The sequence below is a fragment of the Polypterus senegalus genome, chromosome 5, assembly GCF_016835505.1.
Source record: "Polypterus senegalus isolate Bchr_013 chromosome 5, ASM1683550v1, whole genome shotgun sequence".
Lineage (NCBI taxonomy): Eukaryota > Metazoa > Chordata > Cladistia > Polypteriformes > Polypteridae > Polypterus > Polypterus senegalus.
In genome coordinates, this window is record NC_053158.1 from 121,912,632 (window position 1) to 121,932,136 (window position 19,505).

Sequence of the window (19,505 nt, forward strand, 5' to 3'; positions counted from 1 at the left end):
TCAGTTTATCAGCAAAGTGCGTATTTGGGAACACCGTAGTGATGACTTGGTTTAACATTACTTGGCAACAGGGAAAGTGGGGCAAGGTGCACTGGTGCATTTGTGTCCCCCATAAAAGCAGCTTCACTTGAAATCACTTTGTGATTGTGCACGGTAAAACGTCCGCTGAAGTGTCAGATTCTTATTTAATTATTCTGCTTTCTGTATCTTCTGCATTGCATTCAGGTTACCCTGATGTTTTGTCTCATAGTGCCGTCTTAGATTAAATTCTGTAATTACAGCCACATTAGCTCCACAAATGAGACACACGGGTTCAGTAAACATATACTCAGCCTCCCATCGGTTTTAAAGGCTCTATTTTCAGAATCAACTTTTCTCTTCAGCATCGTGTGAGCTAGCTTCGCAATAACTTGCAGCATCATAAGCTAGACTTGATTAACGCGGTAAGTGTTAGGCAAGGCAGCTGAAGCGCTGCATTATGGGATCTGTAGTTTATTGTGTTACCAGCGCTTCATATACCGGGCCATTAATAACAATAATACAGTATATAAAATGATCTCGGGCGGATATAATTACGCCGGGCGGATGTGGCCCGCTGCCCTTGAGTTTGACACATATGGACTAAATAGAACTTGAAAAGATATATTTTTCAAATGTGATCGCGCAATTCAGATAGAGTTGACGCTACAGCCTGCATGCCTCAATAAGTCATCCTCCCCTCGCTCTTACTTTTTTACCGTTCATCTAATGAATACACTGAGTATGGCTTTACCAAAACAATCATTGATGGCGAATAAAGTATCCATTATTCGAGTATGTAGATCGGGATATATATATACATATATATATATATATATACCCGCGTATCGCAGTGGAGAAGTAGTGTGTTAAAAAGCTAGAAAAGAAAAGGGAACATTTTAAAAATAACGTAACATGACTGTCAATATACAGTATTTGTTTTGTGAGTGTTACTGAGTGTTGCTGTCATCAAGGATTTGATTATCATTATTTCTTTCAATCAGGTTCGTATTTGTAGGATGTGTTGTGTTCAAGTTACATTCCGTGTTTGTCAATCGTTGTAAAGATGACAGGTTTCATTCATCGATTCGTTTCTTACTGCATCAATAAACAGCTCGTCTTCTTCTTTATCTGAGACCTGACACACTGCATGCACGGTTTTTTACACTGTCTTCCTTTAGCGGGACATTGACTTTTTCCACGTGTGCTTTGTTTCCGCAGTAGCTGGATTTATGAATATGCTTGTATGTATCAGGCGCTTCATATTTTTGCTGCCTTTTCAATTGTGTAATTCGGTTTTGTTCAGCGCTTTTGGAACTGTTGCTTTTATCTGTGCACTGCGTCAGTTCATGTGAGCTGCTCGGTGTACATGCATCGAAGGTTCCCAGCTGTGCTGGTGCCATCTCGTGCTATGTCCATGGCTGTATTTAATGTTACCTTAGTCCTTTCTCTCGCAGTTTCGCTGAGTTTGTGTCAAACACCACCCTGACCATCTCATCTTCCTCTCCATAAGCACAGTCCTTCACCCGTGAATATTTAGTGGGAGTTTGCTATTGGATTGCTGCTGACGGACGGCCTTATATGGGCAGGCACTAAATTACAAACGCCAGCGGAAGCCTGTCAATGAACTTAATTTAAAGTGTAGGTTTACATCGTGCTTTGTTTCCGAAGTAGCAGAACTCATCAATATGGTTGTATATGTCACTTTCGCCGCTTCTTATTGTTTCGCTGCCTTCTCAATTATATAATGCATGTTTTCTTCAGCGCTTTTTGGAGGTCTTCCTGGTTTTCTATGTACTGCGTGATTACGTGGGAGGCGTGATGATGTCACACGAAACTCCACCCCCACGGCGTTCAAGATCATCTCCATTACAGTAAATGGAGAAAAACAGCTTCCAGTTATGACCATTACGCGTAGAATTTCGATATAAAACCTGCCCAACTTTTGTAAGGAAGCTGTAAGGAATGAACCTGCCAAATTTCAGCCTTCTACCTACACGGGAAGTTGGAGAATTAGTGATGAGTCAGTGAGTGAGTGAGTGAGTGAGGGCTTTGCCTTTTATTAGTATAGATTTTAGTGAAATTTGTAATCTCATATATCTAGTGCTTATCCTTATTCTTTTTTATATTTTTAATATTTAGTTTCTAAATTCTTCAACTACCTTTGTGTTTATAGTTTTTACTGTCATGTGAGGGAACTAACACTGGAAACAGTATATGTTATTCTGTTGTAGTGTATTATACAGTATGTTGTGGGGAACAATGGGGGCATGACATGATAAAGTTTTGTGGTCTCCTGGAGATGCCCATTTATTATCAGCAGTGCTACTAATTGAAAACAAGAAACAGGTTAGAAAAGTAAGAAAACAGGCTAATTAGGGGATGGCAGTAATTAACACCTGAGAGGGTGCAGTAGATTGCATGCCTCTACTCACTTTGCATTTAAAGGATTTGTACCCAAATGCTGAATTTTCTGTAACTGTACACTGATTTATAGTATGTGAAGAAATACTTTAAAGGTGATATTTTTATATTTTTTCATCTTTTCATTTTATCTGTTTGCAAAAATAAGAATTTGAAAGGTGCTTCTTGTTGCTAAAACGTTTTATATGTAGTGAATGTGTATATCTATATATAATCAAAGCATCTTCCTGCTTGGGCTTTTTTTGTTCTCGATCTTCTTTGAAATTTAAATGATAATAAACTGAATTTATGACTCACCTTGATTTTAATCTTTAAAAGAGTAATATCTTCATTTTCTTCTTTATAAGCATACATATATGCTGTTTATCTTCATCAAATATCCCGTTTATTTGGGCAGCACTCTGAAGGAGTTGATAAGTATTAATTAAATCATTTGGAAGTGGCTTAAAATGGTTGGTTTAATGCTTCCATTTACTTGCCAGTATAGCACTAAGATATTACTAACAATAAAGGAACATATGACCCAGCAATACCACCCATCCTTCTGCTGATACCAGTATAGCAGAGACATCCCACCCACAATTACAGCAGCCCAGATGAGCAGAGAGCCGAGGAGACTTTGTGCCAGCAAAGCAGTGGGTCCAGATGTAGTATCGCCATGACTGCTGAAGGCCTGTACGCTGGAACTGGGGAGCCCTCTACAGCACATCTTCAACCTGAACCTGGAACAGGGGAGAGTCCCAAGGCTTTGGAAAACATCTTGCATCACCCCAGTCCCAAAGGTATCACGTCCTGGTGAGCCGAATAACTTCTGGCCTGTCGCTCTTGACGTCACATGTGATGAAGACCATGGAGCGGCTGCTGCTTCACCACCTGAGGCCACAGGTCCACCTTGCCCTCGACCCTCTGCAGTTTGCATACCAGGAGAAGGTGGGAGCAGAGGATGCCATCATCTATATGCTACACCGATCCCTCTCCCACTTGGACAGAGGCAGTGGTGTTGTAAGAATTATGTTTTTGGACTTCTCTAGCATCTTCAACACTATCCAACGTCTGCTGCTTAGGGACAAGCTGATAGAGATGGGAGTAAATTCATACCTGGTGGCATGGATCGCGGACTATCTTACAGACAGACCTCAGTATGTGCGTCTCGGGAACTGCAGGTCTGACATTGTAGTCAGCAACACAGGAGTGCTGCAGGGGACTGTGCTTTCTCCAGTCTAGTTCAGCCTATATACATCGGACTTCCAATACAACTCGGAGTCCTGCCACGTGCAAAAGTTTGTTGACGACACTGCTATCATGGGCTGCATCAGGAATGGACAGGAGGAGGAGTATAGCAACCTAATCAAAGACTTTGTTAAATAGTGCGACTCAAACCACTTCCATCTGAACACCAGAAAAACCAAGAAGCTGGTGGTGGATTTTAGGAGGCCCAAGCCCCTCCTGGACCCCGTGATCATCAGAGGTGACTGTGTGCAGAGAGTGTACAGACTGAGGAGATTGTTCCTCCCCCACACTATGCGACTCTTCAGTTCCACCCGGTGGGGTAAACGTTAACATTATACAAAGTTATTGTCTGTTCCCTGCATTTTTATCACTCTTTAATTTAATATTGTTTTTTATCAGTATGTTGCTGCTGGAGTGTGTGAATTTCCCCTTGAGATTAATAAAGTATCTATCTATCGATCGATCTATCTAGTGCCCACATGATACTAGGCTGTATAATGTGTGTGAACTGTACACATACTCAACATTTTTGTCACTTTCTTGTTGGTCTTTAGTTATTTTACCCATGGTTTAGGTCAACACTTTACATTTGCCTGAATTGCTTTTTTGCCTGATTTGCTGGAAATACATGCTATGTACAGTTTAGGAACTGATCGTATGTACAGGTGTAAATGTAGTGAAAAAAAAATGAAATAATGCTCTTGAATAAAAAAAATTGCAGACAATCATTAATACAGATATCTTTTTATCCATTTTTGATTATTTGTGTATTTTTTCCTGATGTTTATTCATTTTTCCTTATTTTACGTTTTGACTGGGAAAATATTTACTAGCAATTTCAGTATCTTCTATTTATAAAGATATTAAAAAAACGAGTGTAAAATATTTTATAAAGATGAACTATGTTGAGTGAGTAATTATTTTTTAATTAACATTTTTTAACAAAAAAAATTCTTTCTCTTTATGACCGTCTATTTTAAAATTAAGCTTCACATTCTGTATTTTATTATAGGTTGAAAAATGCAAGAAATCAAAGGACTTTTTACTTTAAACAATATGGTAGCCACTACTTTCTAATTTTGTTGAATGGATATAATCAATGTACTTTAGTATCCATTTTCAGCATGATCTGGGTTAGTATAGAATCACATTCAATCTGCATACCTTAAATGATAACAGAAAAAAATAGGGTAAAGGATCATTTGGGACAGTTGGCCAAAATATAATGGCTTTTAAATCTGTTCAAAGAGGCTGGAATAATAAGTTCTAAGAATGAACTGATGTTTTTTATATGCTAATTTATTACCATGACAATAAGTGTTATTCTCTTTTATCTGAGTCAGTTAAAAGCATCATTTAAAATACCTGTAGCAATCAATTAGTTGTCATTATCATGTCTTGAATATCTCACTGAGATAATCTGTGATCACCACTTTCTTTAAAAAGGCAACAATTGTGGCTTTGTCAATAAAACTGTAGTAGACCATATTAATAATACTAGCGTCATGGTACAGACTTCCATTGTGATTAAATACTTTGAGAGAATGGCCCCAGCAGCTACTCCCTCTGAGCCTGCACAGCTGGACTATTGATATAGGAAGTTGGGAGTTATAATCTTCGGGTTCTGCCATTCAGCTAAACAGACAGCTGTCGAACAAGCTACTTACTTGTGACAGAGATTGTTTGACTGAGTGTGTGGCTATGTGCACCATCATTTACATGCAATGATAAGTGCTCAGAAGCATAAAATAATTGAAAATAGTGATAACATACATCCTGAGCTGTACTATGCTTAAACTGTGTTGTCGGCTTTATTAGTCATGTCTGCTGTGTTTTCATCTTTATCAAAAATCATTTACTTCATTTGTAAGTTAAAAAAAAATAGAAGTTGCTAGATTAAAATTGTTTGACATTAAGCAGAAAATAAATATGTGGGCTTTAGTTGCTTGCTCTGATTGCATGATTGCTGCAAGTTGATATCACTGTAGCTTGAAACCTACCCGTATATAAAATAGTGTGTGTGCAGTTCCTTGTAAAATTGTTCAGACCAGGGGCCTCGTGTATAAACGGTGCATACGCACAAAAATGTTGCGTAAGCCTGGTTCCACGCTCAAATCGCGATATGTAAAACCTAAACTTGGCATACAGCCACGCACATTTCCACGGTAGCTCATACCCTGGCGTACGCAAGTTCTGCGCTTGGTTTTGCAGACTGGCGCACTCGGCGTCAAAGCAGTGTTACTGTTCCTGTGTGGTTACCATTTCTTTTTTAGATCCACATCCCTGACACGGCTTTATAAATACACTGAAATTAACTGCATATCGTTTATTAGTTTAATGCATCTGATAGTAATTAACCTGTAACAATATAATGGTCCACGGAATGGCCAAGCTATTCCAAATATCATAGCTGCTCTTGCATTGTTACTCTCACTGCACCTTCTTTATCTTCTTTCAGCTGCTCCTATTAGGGGTTGCCACAGCAGATCATCTTTTTCCATATTACTCTCACTGCATCACTTGGAGCAGCTGATCGAAATAAGAATTATCGGTATACAGTATCAAGCACATGCTGCCTATTTGAACTGCTCTCACGCGGCAAACACTTCAAAACCTTTCCTGTACAGACCTTGCGGTCCAGAAATATACATGCACTCAATCAGTCCATCAAGTGCTCCTTGTAGAACTGTTTGTACTTATTAGTACAATCACCTCACTGTAAACTTGCACTACAGTTATAATATTGCACAACCTGAGCCACTTTATAAAGTGCGTATTTACATATGATGACGGTATCGTTTTTAAGATGAAATGCAGCAAAATATGTTTATTATACAGATAAAACTTTAACTTCATTTAAATAATCTATAATAATTAAACATGTGAGGACACGGTGTCGCTGCGCTAGCAAGCTGCTAGAGCTCCGTTCACAGATTGCTCTTGCCTCACGCTGTATGCTTGCTGGGACTGGCGTGAAACTGGATGGAAAGAATAATTAAACATGTACTACTAAGATATTTCAATGTTCCTTAAAAGTTTTGAAGAATTGGTGTTCTAAGCTTACAGATGGCTTGATGTCTATTAAAGAGCTGATTGTGTGGCAATTGGGTATTTGTCGAAAGGAAAGGGGTTATTACATTAGAATGAGACAATACTGCTGCAATAAATTATTTCATCGAAGGTCGTACACAATCACTGCGCCACCGTGTTCCCATGTTTAATAACATGTTTTAACTCCTATCATCATGAAAATGATATCAAGTATACATCTCAGTATTTTAATTATTCAGAGAGCTGTAATATCACAAATGTAATAGATTCTGTGTCCTGTCAGAGAAAGAGAAAGCCCGGAAGCACCTAGTGATTCACACACACAGAGCACATTAGAAGATCAAATACAAAACAAAGCATTTAACGTGCTACTTTAGTTAAGATGGGATTTGAGAAACTAGTAAATGAAGCGATTTTAAGATGAAATTTTTGATGTTCTACTTTAATGATGAAATAAACTATGTGATTAAAGTGGAAATTTTGAGATTTTCTGCTTTTCTCCCCACTGTGTGCCTTTTATTTTTCCTCTGTACCCTAATAAGTTTTCATGTGACACTCAGACGGTGGGCTACAACTCGCCTTTTCACGGCTTCTTTGATATCTGACAACTTCTTTATTTCGGGCACTGTGCGACTTTGTGAACATGAGCTTTCAAGTTTCTCTGACAGTGTCACTCGATCAACTTCCTTATGTTGTTTATACCACTGTTTAAACCAACAAATAGTATGTTTTTCCTTGCCTCCACTTGCTATTCGCTGAACTTGTTCTATTTCCCCCCGTGCTTTTGCCATTGCCTTTTCACAGAATGCTGAGCTTAAGGGTTATTTATATTGATTTGCATATTCAAAGAGGTGTAATTCTGGGAGGAGACTGGGCAGGACAGCAGGCGTGTGCACGCGCTTTACTTTTCACGCTGACCAGGATTTATGGAGCGGAAGAACATGAAAGTTGGTAAATGCACAGATTTATGCATCTGGATTTTTTTGTGTGTAAGCACATTTCCACTTTTGTGCTTACGCCATGTTATAGTGTGATTTCTACGCACAGTGTTATGCATGAGCCCCCAGTTCTGTAATTTTACCTTCCAATGCGTCCTACAAAAAATTTACCTTGCAATTTGTCCTACACTAAACAAGTTGCTCTTTCTGATGGTTTTTATTTCAAACCACTGAAACTCGGTACAGTTATTTCCAGTCTGACATTGTTTCATGATAGAAAAATTGCAATGTATACTCAGTTGCAGTTAGTGTGCTGTATATTTATAGTTCTTCCTCTGTTGTTGGTATTTTTTTTTACTGTCACTACTCTGTGGAAGACATGCAACTAAGAGTTTTATTTTATGACATTTGACAAATTTAAGCTTTAGATTTAACTTCTTTTTAATGCTGCTTTGTCTAGGGGTTTGGGAAGAATGTGCTTAGTTTTGCTTTTTATCTATAGCAGCAGAGCATACTATGTCATACTTAATGATTCCTACCAAAGAAAATCATAGACATTATTATTGCCATTTTATGTTTTTGTAAATGTTTAAACATATTTCAATTCTGTTTGCCTTTTTATTTTTTCAAGGATCCCAAGATGTACGTACAGACCATTTTGGATGTTCATAAAAAATATAATGCCCTAGTAATGTCTGCTTTTAATAATGATGCTGGCTTTGTAGCTGCTCTTGATAAGGTGAGTTTTACAAAAAAATTACTTTGGCATTACAACTTGTCAATTGGATTTTAATTATGATCACCAGTGTGTCCATTTGCATTGCAGGCTTGTGGTAGATTCATCAACAATAACGCAGTAACAAAAATGGCTCAGTCATCAAGTAAATCTCCAGAGCTTTTAGCAAGATACTGTGACTCTCTCTTGAAAAAAAGGTAAGGCATCTTGGTATTAAGCATCAGTTTAGTTTTATGTTAAAATGAACTACATAATTCTATGAAAATTTTGCTTTCTGTCTCTAGTTTTATCGTTCTTGTTAGTTCTTTTGCTTAGGTACTTTTTCATTCTCATCTGTGTGTATATTGGGAAAGCTGTATTATGTGATGGAAAAAGCTAATATAGAAAACAATAAAGAACAGGTTTTAAAAATAAATGTAATGCCAAATGGCAACATTTTCAGTAGCACATTGCTATGAATGAACTGAGTCAATTTTTTTCTGGTATGTATATAACTAAACTAAGATTTCTGTTTTATATACCAAAGTATTTATCAGATATTGTCTCCTCTAAATATAGTGTTTTTTGTTTTCTTTTTTGTATTTCCAAGCATAAATGCAAGACATATTTTATTATTGTTTTTGTTATTTTTACATTTGCAAAATTGAAAATGGTTTATTCATTTTAGGATTTTCTGAAACCATATTTGCCTAGCAAGCTAGTGATTTTGTTTTTTCAATTACTGATTAGTGATACAGTTTTAGCAAATTTAGTCATAGTCCTGCGTCGATTAATGGCTGACCAAGTTGAAGCGATTTATACTTGCTTCTAAGAGCCATAGGAAAACAATAGGATAATAGTATTCTAGAAATTGACAAAACCAACTTCAGTAATAAATCAATTTGTTGTTGTTATAATTGCAAATGGATCTCATCTCATATGTTTTCTGACCCTTGGTGGGTCCTCTAAGATTTGGTTCAGTTGGCTCTGCCCGGCACGGGTAATTTTGATTAATTCGGCCTGCACCACTTTCCTTATACTGGTGTTCCTCAAACTTTCTGGTCCAATGACCCAGTTTTGCTTTTTTTCCCCCCAATGTATTAGCAACCCAATAGCAGCAATTGAAAACACCCCCTTCGTGAAATGAGTGTGATTGGGGGTCCATCTTGGTAAAATGAACTCACTTAAAAACAGGGAAGCATATCACACAGTGCTACCAATCAGTTAGGTGACCCACTTACAAACTAACTGCATCAACCCGGGTCGCAACCCAGTAAATGAGAGACTGTGGCTTAGGTGCCCCACTTGTGAACCAACTAAGGCAATCTGTGATCCACTAGCAGTGTGACCCAGTTATTGAGAAACGCTGCCTTTCATGGATCCGGCGTGCACACATTATGATTCGAAGATTAGTTTGTGGTACTTATACAGGCAGTTGAAGTATGTGCACCAGTATCCCACACCAAACAATAGTTAAGTTGCAATGACCTGTACACTTTGTAACTGATATATGGCCAGTTCTAAATGGAGTGGTAAGTTGATGCATAACTGTTGAGGTTGTGAAAGAAAATATTGAAAGAGAGAATTTTTGGAGCACCAACTTGGCTGTCCTTGTTTACTTCTTTGTCCAAACAAAACAAAGGCTCGATGAAACAAAAAATAATCACCATGAAAATAAGGTGGCTGCAGTTAATCAGGCTCTCTGGTCTGCCTTTGGGAAATCATGGAGCTCCTTAGCTCTGGTTGTTGTTGGCAGAATTGATGCTTCCTTCCAGGCAGTCATGTATTTATTACGCAATGACCAGAAAGTGCAGAGTCAGTTGCCCTTACTGGGCAGTTTCTTGGTAATGTACAGGAGAAAAAGGACAAGACAGTTGGAGTTAGAGCCACATCTCGGCCCAGAGTGGTATCACATACCTGCGAAGAACTTGGAGTGTGATCCTCTGACACGCATGCATGGCACTGTACTCAACAGTGTACTTAACTGAAACCAGAACTCTGGCACAGAATGTACACTGTTGTGCAAAAGTATTCAATCCCCTTGAAAGTCATCAATTGTCTGCATGACAAAATATTTGTATACATATTTATCCATTCAGAATTTTTTATTTTAACTCTTACTCTGTAAAAATACATTTCCAATGTCACAATAAACTATTTTCTGTAGAAATTTAACTGAAGAAGAAAAGCTCCAAACTTAGTGTTTGCATAAGTATTCAAGCCCTACCCAATAATACTTTGCCAAGAACCCTTTTGCTGCAATAACCAGCTTAATTGTTTTGGGGTAAGTTGTTCTTGGCAGAATTTCTAGAGATCCTCAAGGTTGATAAGGTGGTGCCTCTGGACAGTAGTTTCCAAATAATTCCACAGATTCTCAGTAGGGTTAAGATTAGAGCTTTGATTTGGCCATTCCAAAATATTTAACTTCCTCTTTTTAAGCCATTCCAATGTCACTTTGGCCTTAGAGTCATTGTCATGTTAGAAGATGAATCTCCTCCTGAGCTGTAGGTTCATCGTAGACTGGAACAAGTTCACCTGCAATTTTATGCCACCATCATATTTCACCATCGGTATGGTGTTTCTTAACTCTTTCAGGGCTGATGTCGACTTTTATTCAAATTCAGAGGTAGAGGATGGTAATCAGCTATAAACTGTGACAAAAATCACCCTTACGTTTATATTTGACTCTCTTTGCTAGAAGTAAACTTAAGCAGCTTAGTTGATTTAACCTTGATTCCCTGCATGGGTAGGGAAGAGCAAAGATCCTCTAAAATGGCGTTGACATCTGGCGAGAGACTACATACTCCATGGACATTTTACAACATATCACTGAATCGGACTCTGACTTGTCAGACTTGGAATTTGATACAAGTGATCAAAAGATGGACATCAAAAACAAAAGTGAGGTACCAGCATCAGCTGATCAGTTCCCAGTTGATTGTGGTGTTGAACACGTTTGTGTAGCCGATATACCTACAGCAGTGTTCGCCTGTGTTGACAAGAGGTACAAACCATATTGCGTCGCACTGCAACTGCCATTGCTGCCCAGCGGTTGTACGAAGTCCGCCAGACAGCCGACCCACCGTGCATTCCTGCGGGCCATCGAGATGCCACGGCCGCCAGAGTTGCCGAACATGCACCAACAGCAGCTATAGCACATGGCAACAGACGTTTTATGTTGAAACCATTGCTTTGTGTGCGGTTCAGAGAAATTCAGCCCTCAAAGAGTTAAGGCATGAGCAGTGGTAGATTTACTCCATACCTCTTTTGAAGTCTGACCACAAAGTTCTATTTTGATCTCCTATGACCATAAAACCTCCTCCCACATCCTAACTGGGTCTTTCTTATGCTTTTATGTAAACCTTCTTAAAAAAAGGTTTCTTTCTTGCTACCCTCCGGTAGAGGCCTGTTTTATGGAGAGTAATTAAAATTATGGACCCATGCACCTTCACTCCACTTTCAGCCAAAGAGCATTTCAGAGAGAATTTATGGTAGTATCTCTTGCCAGTTGATGTCTTGCTCTGGTGTTTAGTTTTGAGGGATGGCCTATTCTTGGAATAGTCTGGGTGTTGTGATGAACTTTCCACTTTCTAAAGATAAAAAATGGATCGAACAGCGCTTACCAGGACATTCACACTTTTCAGGATATTTTGTTGCTATTTCCTGCCTTGTGCAATTCAATGACTTTGTTTTTCACATCAACAGAATGCTCCCTTGTCTTCATTTTTGCAGTGTTTGTCCAACAAAGATTATGGCCTTTACAAAGGGTGCTTCTTATATCCAGAGAGATATAAAGGACTCACAAGTAGTAACTAATTATGTTTAACTATGGTCATCACCTTTGTGGTGTTTGTGATTTATTTCTCATTTGCGTAAATCTGGACCTTCCAAAACACAGAAGTTTAAATACTTTTGCAAGCACTAACTTTTGAGTTTTACAGAATATCGTTTATATTGACTATAGAGATGTGTTGTTACAGCATAAGCATTCATATTAAAAGTACTAAATAGATAAATATGTGCACAAATCTTCTGTTATGCAGAAAATTATGATGACTTCCAAGGGGATTGAATACATTTGCACACCACTGTGAATCAGAGGTTGTCAAATTCTTTCTTGGAAGACTGCATTGGCTGTAGGTTTTTGTTCCAGTCCAGCTGTTTAATTGGAAGCTGATCTTTGCTGACAATTTAATTGTTATTTAGTTTGTTTTGGCTTGATAGTGGTTTCATTTTTTCATATAAGGTCATTCTTGTATTGTAGATTTGTCCTTTCCAAGAATGTCCTCCATGTGGTTTGTAGCCTAAATCATTAGTAATTAAAACTCTTCATCTTTTTATTCTTCCATTTTCTTCCAAATATTTTATTAAAACAAAAAACTTAGTGATGGATTTTACAGGTTTATAGTGACCTTGATAGATGAAGAACCTACAGCTGTTTTGTCATTTGTTTATCATTGTTACACTGCACCTGGCTAAGAAAATGAGACAATCTTAAAAACTGTGTATGCACCTTCTTAATACCAAAATAAACAATTAAGACTTGGGAGTCCTGATAAGCAAGCTAATTAAAATGAAGCACAAGAACCTGCACCTACTATGGTTTTCCAGGATAGGACTTGGGAAGCCATAATTTAAGGAGTTTGTGGTTGAATTGAAAAGTAAAATCCTTAGTTCCATTACTTGAAAGCTTGAACAGTGTGAAAATGTATCCAGTAACAACCTTAAGGAGAAGTGTAAAATTTACTTTTTTTTTCTCCCCAAAATCATGATGAACATGAATTTACCATGGAAAACTGTGCTCTAAAGCGATCATAAATTTTTAACAAACACATTGCCTATGTTTGCAGTTAAAAAAGGTTGTAAAAGGAGCAAATATAAACATAAAAACAAAAACCTTAAAACTTACTGAATACGTACACTTGATTTCAGAAACCGTGCCTTCTACATTTCTGAGGTATTTTTTTGACAACAAAAGGAAACTGGAAATAATATATTTCCTTGCAGACTGCTGACTTATCTGTTCAAAGGCAACTGTCACGAGTGGATTTTTACTTTATGTAAATGAAAAAGTCAAGCATCTTATCGTGACATTGCCTTTCATTCTTATATACTTGGTCGTGTGTATATACGCAAGATGTGAAAATAATATTGCAAGTTTTTGCATTTTCTGTTTGTATTGTTTTCAAAATAATTGGATTAAAATACTTCCACACCACAATTTAGAGTAAAAAGTACGTACGGGTAACATCTGGTCATGATCCTTATTGGCATAAACAATGTGGCAAAGGCCACATAAAACTAGAACAAAATAGCAGTACCCACAAAAAAAAAAAAGAACAAGAGGTGTGTCATATTGACATGTCCATTATATAAATATATATTAAGGGTTGCATAAGCACCTAATCTATAAAAAGTGCAAAAATAGTAAATGGTTGTCCCATAATTCAGTTTAAAACAATACAGTTCTGCATGGAGGCTAAATGTATCTTTGATTTCATAATTGAGTTTATCACGGTTACAAAATGACAGCACATCATATACTGGCTGTTGTTAAAAATGAACACATTAAAGGTTACCTCTTCAGATGCACCTGATGAAGCTCAGATTTCTCTCTATTCTCATTAAAGGCTATGTCACATTATGCAACTTTTCCAGTGATTTTCAGTTGGTGGCACACTCCCGTAAAGCTGATAACCTAATGTGATATAGGCAGTGATTCACTACGATAAAGTAAAATAAGGCGTGCTTTTGTCTTTAGTCAGTGGGAAGGGCTGTGTGTGCAGGAGAACTGACAACTAATGAATGCTCATCTGGAAGTTCAATGTAAAGTATAGCTATGAGGATTAAGAAAGATTGGTATTGTGAAGCTTATAAATAAAAAAGAAGCTCATCTATCTGATATCTCAGGTTTTATGTCCTGAAGCAGAATGGAAAAGAGAAAAACTGGGCAGAGACTCCGGTTGAACTCACCACAACTATTAAACCTTTGTACTCCACCAGCTCCATCTGGCAGCACGAAGGCTGTGGACTTCATAAACACAGCAAACATTTGTCAGATAACTACATGAATAAACTGCTTTGCTGTGTTTGTGCAACCTCATGGTGATGATCAATACTCAAGAACATTATTAGATTGAGAAATTGACATATTTTTAATGCTTTTATTTTATGTTTGGATTTTGCACTGCAAACATAGGTGCTGTATTTTTTAAGATGTTTTAAAAAAATCCTTCACTTTGGTATACAGTTACCCATGGAAAATTACTTTACACTATGACCGTGAAAAGGTTACCTTGACTTGAAAAATGCCACACTTTTCCTTTAATGTTGTCTTTTGAACATATCAAAAAGCAGGCAATTTACTGGTGTGGTTTAACTTTTTTTTTTTGACTGGGTTCAGAATTTGGCGTCATCAACTTTAAAGCATGGATCTGTCCTGCCTTATATCAACAGTTCAGGCTGGTGGTGTCAGCATAATGGTGTGGGGGATATTTTCTTGGCACAATTTGGGCTCCTTAGTATTAATTGAACATCATTTAAATTCCAAGGCCTACCTCAGTAGTGACGTTGACCATGTCCATCCCTTTATGACGACAGTGTACCCATCTTCTGATGGCTAATTCCAGCAGGATAACGCCCCTTGTTGCACAGCTCAAATCATTTCAAACTGCCTTCTTAAACATGACGATGAGTTCCATGTACTCAAATGACTTCCACAGTCACCAGATCTCAATCCAATAGAGCATGTTTTGGATGTGGTGGAAAGGAAGGTTCACCTCATGGATGTGCAGCCAACAAATCTGCAGCAACTGTGTGATGCTATCATGTCAATATGGACCAAAATGTTTGTGAAAATGAATCTATGCCACAAAGAATTATCGCAGTTCTAATGGCAAAAGGCAGTCCAAACAGGTGTTGTACTAGCTAGGTGTACCTAATATTGTGGCTGGTGAATTTGTGTGTGTGTGTATGTATGTATATCAATATGTGTGTGTGTGTGTGTGTAGTAATATGTCATAATGAGAGTTACAGCCAGCTTAAGATACAAGTAGAAGATCTTCCTCAAGTCTTCCCACTGCAGTAAACACTTTAAACAGAACAGGACAGGTACCAAGGTGGTCTCAGGTTTGCAGTCTGTGGTATTGAATTTCTTTCCTGTTGGGAAGGACAGTCATTCTTGGAGTAGTTCTCAAATAATTATTTATTTCAAGCAAATAGTATATTTTTCCTAATTTTGTCTACTGTTTATGGTGTATTCTTGGTTGAAAGTCTAACGTTTTAGTCATGTTTATAATATTTAAATTAAAACATATAATTTACATTGTGTGTTAATTTACTGTTTCTTTTAAAGTTCGAAGAATCCAGAAGAAGCAGAGTTAGAGGACACCTTAAATCAAGTGGTGTGTGTTTTTTCATCTACTTTCACTAATCTATTAAGTTGTCTTATTTTTATGAGTATTTAATAGAATGAAATTAAGATCAAACTAAAGCTTATTTTTAGGTAAAGCATCAGAGAACTGCAAGTAATGCAACTTGAGCTTCAGCTTAAAGGTTGTAATATTCAAGTGGATTTGTGTATAATCTAAGATCAGATTAAAGTACTGTAGACAGCTGCAGAACAATTGTTGCACAGTCATTTGCCCTAAACCCTTATTTTGTTAAGGAAGACTGTATTCAGTAATATTACCTGCTTTGAAAGTGTCTCCATTTTTAGCTTATAATTTTAACTAATAAGGCAATAGTCCAGGCATGATATATTTTGCATTCAGTAGTGTTTGATATTTTTCATTTAACAATGTTACCAAAGGCTGCTACAATCATATGATTAATATTTAGTAGAACTCATTATAACTAGGGTTATAATTCTAACCAAACATTTATAGATTTTCTGTACCTCTCTAATTTAAGATCTAGAGATCCCCCACCATACACAAAAAATATTATATATTAGTTATAGAATTATGTAAAATTAAAAATCAAATGAAAGCAGTAACAATTTGTCTTCATTATTAAATATTTGTTGCAGCATCTGAATAACAATGACCATATATCAGTCTCCCATATGTTTCATCATTTGCATTTATTTATGATTTTAAAAAATGTATATTAGTGTGCTCACATGCTTATTTTGGCAATTTTAAATGTATCTAATAAAAAAAAAATTCACTGCTCTCTTAAGGGGGAGCGTAGTCTTCCTTTGTTTTCATTAACATGTTTTAATAAAATATAAAGTAGACATTAATTAGTATACTGAACAAATTATTTGTGGGTTATGATTAGATATAAGATGTGAGAGTAACATTCTTTTTGCAGGCTTTTTTATATATATATATATATATATATATATATATATATATATATATATATATATATATATATAAGAAGACCCAACTGAGTTTATAGTAATACCACAATATCTGAACTTTTTCAGTTTTCTTCAAAGCAAAATATACTAAAACACAAGAAACTGACAATCATCACCTTTTAAATTATGAAATTCAATATTCAAAAGAGCATAGCAAAGGAACAGAAAATAATGTCTGAAATCCATGAGAAATGTGTGTAATACTCAAATTAAATTGACACTGAGCTGAAGATACAGACCGCCCTATCCCCAGCAATAGTCTCCAGTTCTGGAAAAGCTTTCCCAATGCAAGTGAAAGATTCCACCTCCATCACAAAAATGTGAACAGGAGAGTATAGTAGGCTCATCTTTACTGAAGTCTGATACCTCAGTTAAACATAATGAAGGCAGCTACAACTGCCAACTTGCAGATAGATAGATAGATAGATACTTTGTTAATTCCAAGGGGAAATTCACATACTCCAGCAGTAGCATACTGATAAAAACAATATTAAATTAAAGAGTGATAAAAATTCAGGTATATCGGACAATAACTTTGTATAATGTTAACGTTTACCCCAGGGGTAAAGAGTCGCATAGTGTGTGGGAGGAATGATCTCCTCAGTCTATCGGTGGAGCAGGACAGTGACAGCAGTCTGTCGCTGAAGCTGCTCCCATGTCTGGAGATGATACTGTTTAGTGGATGCAGTGGATTTTCCATGATTGACAGGAGCCTGCTCAGCGCCCGTCGCTCTGCCACGGATGTCAAACTGCCCAGCCTTCATTCCTCACCAGTTTGTCCAGGCATGAGGCGTCCTCCTTAATGCTGCCTCCCCAGCACACCACCGCGTAGAAGAGGGCACTCGCCACAACCGTCTGATAGCACATCTGCAGCATCTTATTGCAGATGTTAAAGGACGCCAGCCTTCTAAGGAAGTATAGTCGGCTCTGTCCTCTTTTGCACAGAGCATCAATATTGGCAGTCCAGTCCAGTTTATCATCCAGCTGCACTCCCAGGTATTTATAGGTGTACATTCTCTGCACACAGTCACCTCTGATAATCACGGGGTCCATGAGGGGCCTGGGCCTCCTAAAATCCACCACCAGATCCTTGGTTTTGCTGGTGTTCAGTTGTAGGTGGTTTGAGTCGCACCATTTAACAAAATCCTTGATTAGGTTACTATACTACTCCTCTTACCCACTCCTGATGCAGCCCACGATAGCAGTGTCGTCACCAAACTTTTGCACTTGGCAGGAGTCCGAGTTGTGTTAGAAGTCCGATGTATATAGTCTGAACAGGACTGGAGGAAGTATAGTCTGCTGCGGTGCTCCTGTGTTGCTGACCACAATGTCAGACCAGCAGCTCCCGAGACACACATACTAAGGACTGTCTGTAAGAGAGTCCACGATCCATTCCACCAGCTATGAATCTAATCCCATCTCTGTCAGCTATTCCCTATGCAGCAGAGGTTGGATGGTGTTGAAGGCACTAGAGAATTCCATAAACATAATTCTTACAACACCACTGCCTCTGTTCAAGTGGGAGAGGGATCGGTGTAACATATAGATGATGGCATCCTCCACTCCCACCTTCTCCTGGTATGTGAACTGCAGAGGATAGAGGGGGTGGCGGACCTGTGGCCACAGGTGGTGAAGCAGCAGCCGCCGCTCCATGGTCCTCATCACATGGGACGTCAGAGTGACAGGCCGGAAGTCATTCAGCTCACTAGGATGTGTGATACCATTGGGACTGGAGTGATGCAAGATGTTTTCCAAAGCCTCGGGACTCTCCCATGTTCCAGGTTCTGGTTGAAGATGCGCTGTAGAGGACTCCCCAGCTCTAACGCACAGGCCTTCAGAAGTCTTGGCGATACTCCGTCTGGACCCACTACTTTGCTGGCACGAAGTCTCCTCAGCTCTCTGCTTACCTGGGCTGCTGTAATTGTGGGTGGGGGAGAAACTCTCTCCTATGCTGGTATCAGCAGAAGGATGGGTGAAGGGTGCAGTGCTCCGAGGTGAGAGTGGGTTAGGGTGGTCAAACCTGTTAAAGAAGTTGTTCATCTGGTTTTCTCTCTCCATGTCTCTCTCGATGGTGGCACCCTGCTTCGAGCTGCAGCCAGTGATGATCTTCATCCCACACTTCCTTCATGCTGTTATTCTGCAACTTCTGCTCCAGCTTTCTCCTGTACTACTGCTTCGCCGCCCTGAGCTGAACTCTGAGTTCCTTCTGCACACGCTTGAGCTCATGTTGATCACCGCCTTTAAAAGCCCTTTTCTTCTGGTTCAAATGGCCCTTGACGTCACTTGTAATTCATGGCTTGTTGTTAGCATAGCAGTGTACTGTTCTTATTGGAACTACAATGCCCATACAGAAGTTGATGTAGTCTGTAGTGCAGTCAACAACCTCCTCAGAGTTCTCATTATGTGACCCCTGCAGGATATCCCAGTCCGTAGTTTCAACGCAGTCTCTCAGAACCTGCTCTGCCTCAGGGGACCACTTCCTCAATGAGAATGTGGTTGTAGATAGCTGCCTCACTCTTGGTTTGTAGTGAGGCTGAAGCAGAACCAGGTTATAATCTGCTTTCCCAAGCGCAGGCAGCAGAGTGGCGCTGTATACGTCTTTAACGTTTGCATACACTAGGTCAATTGTCCTATTTCCCCGGGTGTTACAATCCATATACTGGGAGAAGGCAGGCAATGTTTTGTCCAGTGTCACTTGGTTAAAATATCCAGCGATTAGCACAAGCGCCTTATGGTGCTGTGTTTGTAATTTAGCAACAGC

At 38.4% G+C, this 19,505-nt stretch overlaps 1 protein-coding gene across 1 annotated transcript in view; it reads left to right on the forward strand.

The window, feature by feature from the left end:
- The window catches only part of cul1b (cullin 1b), a 173,229-nt gene that overhangs the window by 85,935 nt on the left and 67,789 nt on the right, over nucleotides 1–19,505 (forward strand). Inside the window, exons 10-12 of the mRNA XM_039753311.1 lie at nucleotides 8,293–8,400; nucleotides 8,488–8,594; nucleotides 15,731–15,779. Of these exons, the coding sequence (XP_039609245.1) occupies nucleotides 8,293–8,400; nucleotides 8,488–8,594; nucleotides 15,731–15,779 (264 nt within the window). The remainder of the gene's footprint in view (nucleotides 1–8,292; nucleotides 8,401–8,487; nucleotides 8,595–15,730; nucleotides 15,780–19,505) is intronic.